General features: G+C 25.6%; 1 protein-coding gene across 1 annotated transcript; it reads right to left on the minus strand.

The window, feature by feature from the left end:
• Positions 1–1,172: 1,172 nt before the first annotated feature.
• LOC124419485 lies at positions 1,173–1,986 on the minus strand. Its single transcript, XM_046949210.1, has 2 exons — positions 1,547–1,986; positions 1,173–1,470 (listed from the first exon to the last, which is right to left on the minus strand). The coding sequence occupies exons 1-2, from the start codon at positions 1,838–1,840 to the stop codon at positions 1,384–1,386; spliced, it is 381 nt and encodes a 126-aa protein (XP_046805166.1). The 5' UTR covers positions 1,841–1,986; the 3' UTR covers positions 1,173–1,383.
• Positions 1,987–3,230: the final 1,244 nt, after the last annotated feature.

Genomic DNA, 3,230 nt, shown 5'->3' on the forward strand with positions numbered 1-3,230 from the left:
AAAACAAAAATGTATTTGTCAAAATAAACTGTTATTTTAGACCACCCTGTACAAAATTAAGTACATACATTTGTATCGATTCAATTGAGTGCAAACGTGTTACTTTTCTAACTTACACCCCGACAATTATTCTACTACACTCTCATAATTTAATGAATTTATATCCATATGCTTATTAATTTTAACACCATAATGCTTCGATGGTTAGAACTATATACGATCATAGTTTTATATCAAATATTTACAATTTTTAAAATACATACATTCATTATAATTATTACAATTAAATAATTGCAATACTAATATGTTAACATAAATACATAAATTCACATAAATTGTTGTCTAGCTGCTGCTATAGTCAATGCTGGTTATACTTAATGAATATTTATTTGTTTAAATATTCATAATTTTCCACATTAGCGAATTTGTAATAAACATAAATAATAAATAAATAGCAGTTTTTGTGAAGAGATGTGTACATTGAAGTCTCTGGTGAGGTTACAATATATTATTTGAAATTTAATTGATTTTTTATTTTAAATATGCAGTTAGGTGTGCACTTAAATGCATTTATGTTTGGGGGTTCCATTGTTTACATTATCAATAACTCTTTCTTGAGAATTATGATTAGTTTAAGTTAAATAAAACGAAATATTTCCAAAGGAATAACTTTTATCATCGCGTCAAAAGTAGCACATTTAGTTTAACAATTTTGGAACAGTAGTGTTATTATTAAGTATTCATAATCAATGTTCTACAGTTGTATTTTAGTATGTGTTTTTTTTGTATTGATTTGTTTTTGTTACAAAGAAATTTATTTGAAAAATATTTATTATATACAATGCTACAACGATACGACATTGATTGTGAATTGTACAATTGTATTACTTATATTTTTTGTTATTATTGATTTGTTTTTGTTTAAAAAAAATTTATTTGAAAATTTTTTTTATAATATACAATGCTACAATGATACGACATTGATTGTGAATTGGACAATTCTTTGAATTATATTCTTTGTTATTTTGTAAATTTAAAAATGATCAAATAAAATTCTGCCTATAACAATTCTGGTACAATAAATTAATGATTTAAACAAAATATATATACGTATCTTTGTATCTATATAAATATATTTATTTTTTTTTCCAAAATTTCGTACTTCAACGTGATACAAATAGAATGACGAAATATTGACAAAAAGCCAACAACGAATAAAAAGGAAAAATGTGACAAAATATGGTTGTGGAGATGCAAACAGAATGTGAATTTGCATTTGCAAACAGCAAACAATAATGATAAAACAAATACAATAAATTGCATTTTATCAAAGCAGAAAAGGAAAAAAAATGCAAACAAAAGCCAATAGACCCCAAAACACATTTAGTTTAGTATACTGACCTCTAAAACACAATCGCCGGCTTTTAAATCACTTTTAGCGGCAGGTGTAAAATTATCCACAGCACTAACCTAAACAAAAAAAAAAAATAATACAAAATATTAGGAAAAATAAAAAATAAATTTACTACATGAACAGAATTTTTACCCAAGGATAAGGATCCCATTTAGTGCGGGTCAAGTGAAAACCACAGGTTCCATTGGGAGATTTATCTATTTTAATAAAACGCACAGAAGACTCATAATGATCATCATCATATTCTTCATCATCCTCTTCTAGAGGTTCATTGAAAATTTCACTTTTTTTATTTTTAAAGAAACTATTTAATTCATTATTTGTTTGTTTATCTGTATTAGGGTTACAATTAATTTCATTATCTAAATCTTGTAGAGATTTAGTTTTAATTGCTATTAATTCTACATCATTTTCTTCTATTATCATTATTATATTATAATTATGCAATTATTTTCTATTAATTGTTTAATATTCAATTTATTTTATTTTGTTTTTATATATGTATGTAGTATATCTTAACAAAAAATACACGTTAAATATCCGAGACGAGCTGATTCGTGTCAAGACGTGTGTTATATTGACGCGTTTTAAAATTATACTAAAATTCGTATTGTTTTCATTTATTATCTAGGTTTCTTTATTTATTTATTTAGCTTCTCTTATGTGGTTTTCTTAACTCTTTTAACTTTTCGAACTGTAGTATTATTAACTGATTTTCGTTTTTTTATTTTCTGCTTCTTTAGCATCATATTTGTAAAAAACATATTTAATTTATTATTACTCTATGTGCCCTACGATTTATAAAAAGGGCATGTCATGTTGTGTAAGAAAAATATATAAGATTTTTATTTTTTTGTATAATACATATATATAAGATGTGATTTTTTGTATTTATAAAAATTAAATTAAACCTGTTTACTAATTAAGTTAAATATTTTTAGATAAAAATAAATATAAAGTTAAGGCACTTTTAATCAAGCAAGAAATCTAAATAGATACATATAAGCAATCCCATATTATCAGTCGTGACATTTGTACTTCTTCAGAGTTGTACTATTATATTTGGAAAAAAATTCACTCTATTTAAAACTCTTCCTGCAGAAACTGAACGATAAAATGACTTTCAAATTTAATTACTTACCTAACAACATACTTTTTAATAAGTACTACATATTGGCTGGATTACATAGAAGTTGTCTAAAAAGGTCTTACTTATAATGTGTTATATAAATGCTTTCTTATTCACAAGAATACAATTCACAACAACTATTTTCTAATTACTTGTAACCGTTTGTATTTGCCTCCAATGACATCACCTTGTTTAAATCCTATTGTGTAATTAAATTTTACCATTTTAACCCTTTATGTGGTTATGAAAATTTAAGTTAGATTATAATTTAACAAACATTTTTGTTAAAAGTTAATTTTTCAAAATTTAAAATTTTTTTTTAACATCGAATTTACTTTGAATTCAAAATGGATATGTTAAGCACAAAACTGTTAAAAAATTTAATGTATTGTTATACCCTACACCACTATAGTGGGGAGGGTATTATACGTTTGTGCTGATGTTTGTAACATACAAAAATGTTGGTCCAATACCCACCTTAAAGTATACCGATCGATTCAGAATCATTTTTTGAGTCGATTAAGACATGTCCGTCCGTCTGTCCGGCCGGCTGGCTGTCCATGTAAACCTTGTGCGCACGGTACAGGCCGCAATTTTCAAGATAATTTGATGAAATTTGGACCAAGCATGTTTTTTGGCACAAGGAAGCCTATTGAAAATGGTTGAAATCGGTCCATTATTTCACCT

Source organism: Lucilia cuprina, chromosome 4, assembly GCF_022045245.1.
Source record: "Lucilia cuprina isolate Lc7/37 chromosome 4, ASM2204524v1, whole genome shotgun sequence".
In the NCBI taxonomy this organism is placed as follows: domain Eukaryota; kingdom Metazoa; phylum Arthropoda; class Insecta; order Diptera; family Calliphoridae; genus Lucilia; species Lucilia cuprina.

Coding starts and splice junctions, on each gene's coding strand:
- LOC124419485 (XM_046949210.1), bottom strand. CDS start 1,840: ATGATAATAGAAGAAAATGATGTAGAATTAATAGCAATTAAAACTAAA. Junction 1,471..1,546: donor AATGGGATCCTTATCCTTGG/GTAAAAATTCTG, acceptor TTTTTTGTTTAG/GTTAGTGCTGTGGATAATTT.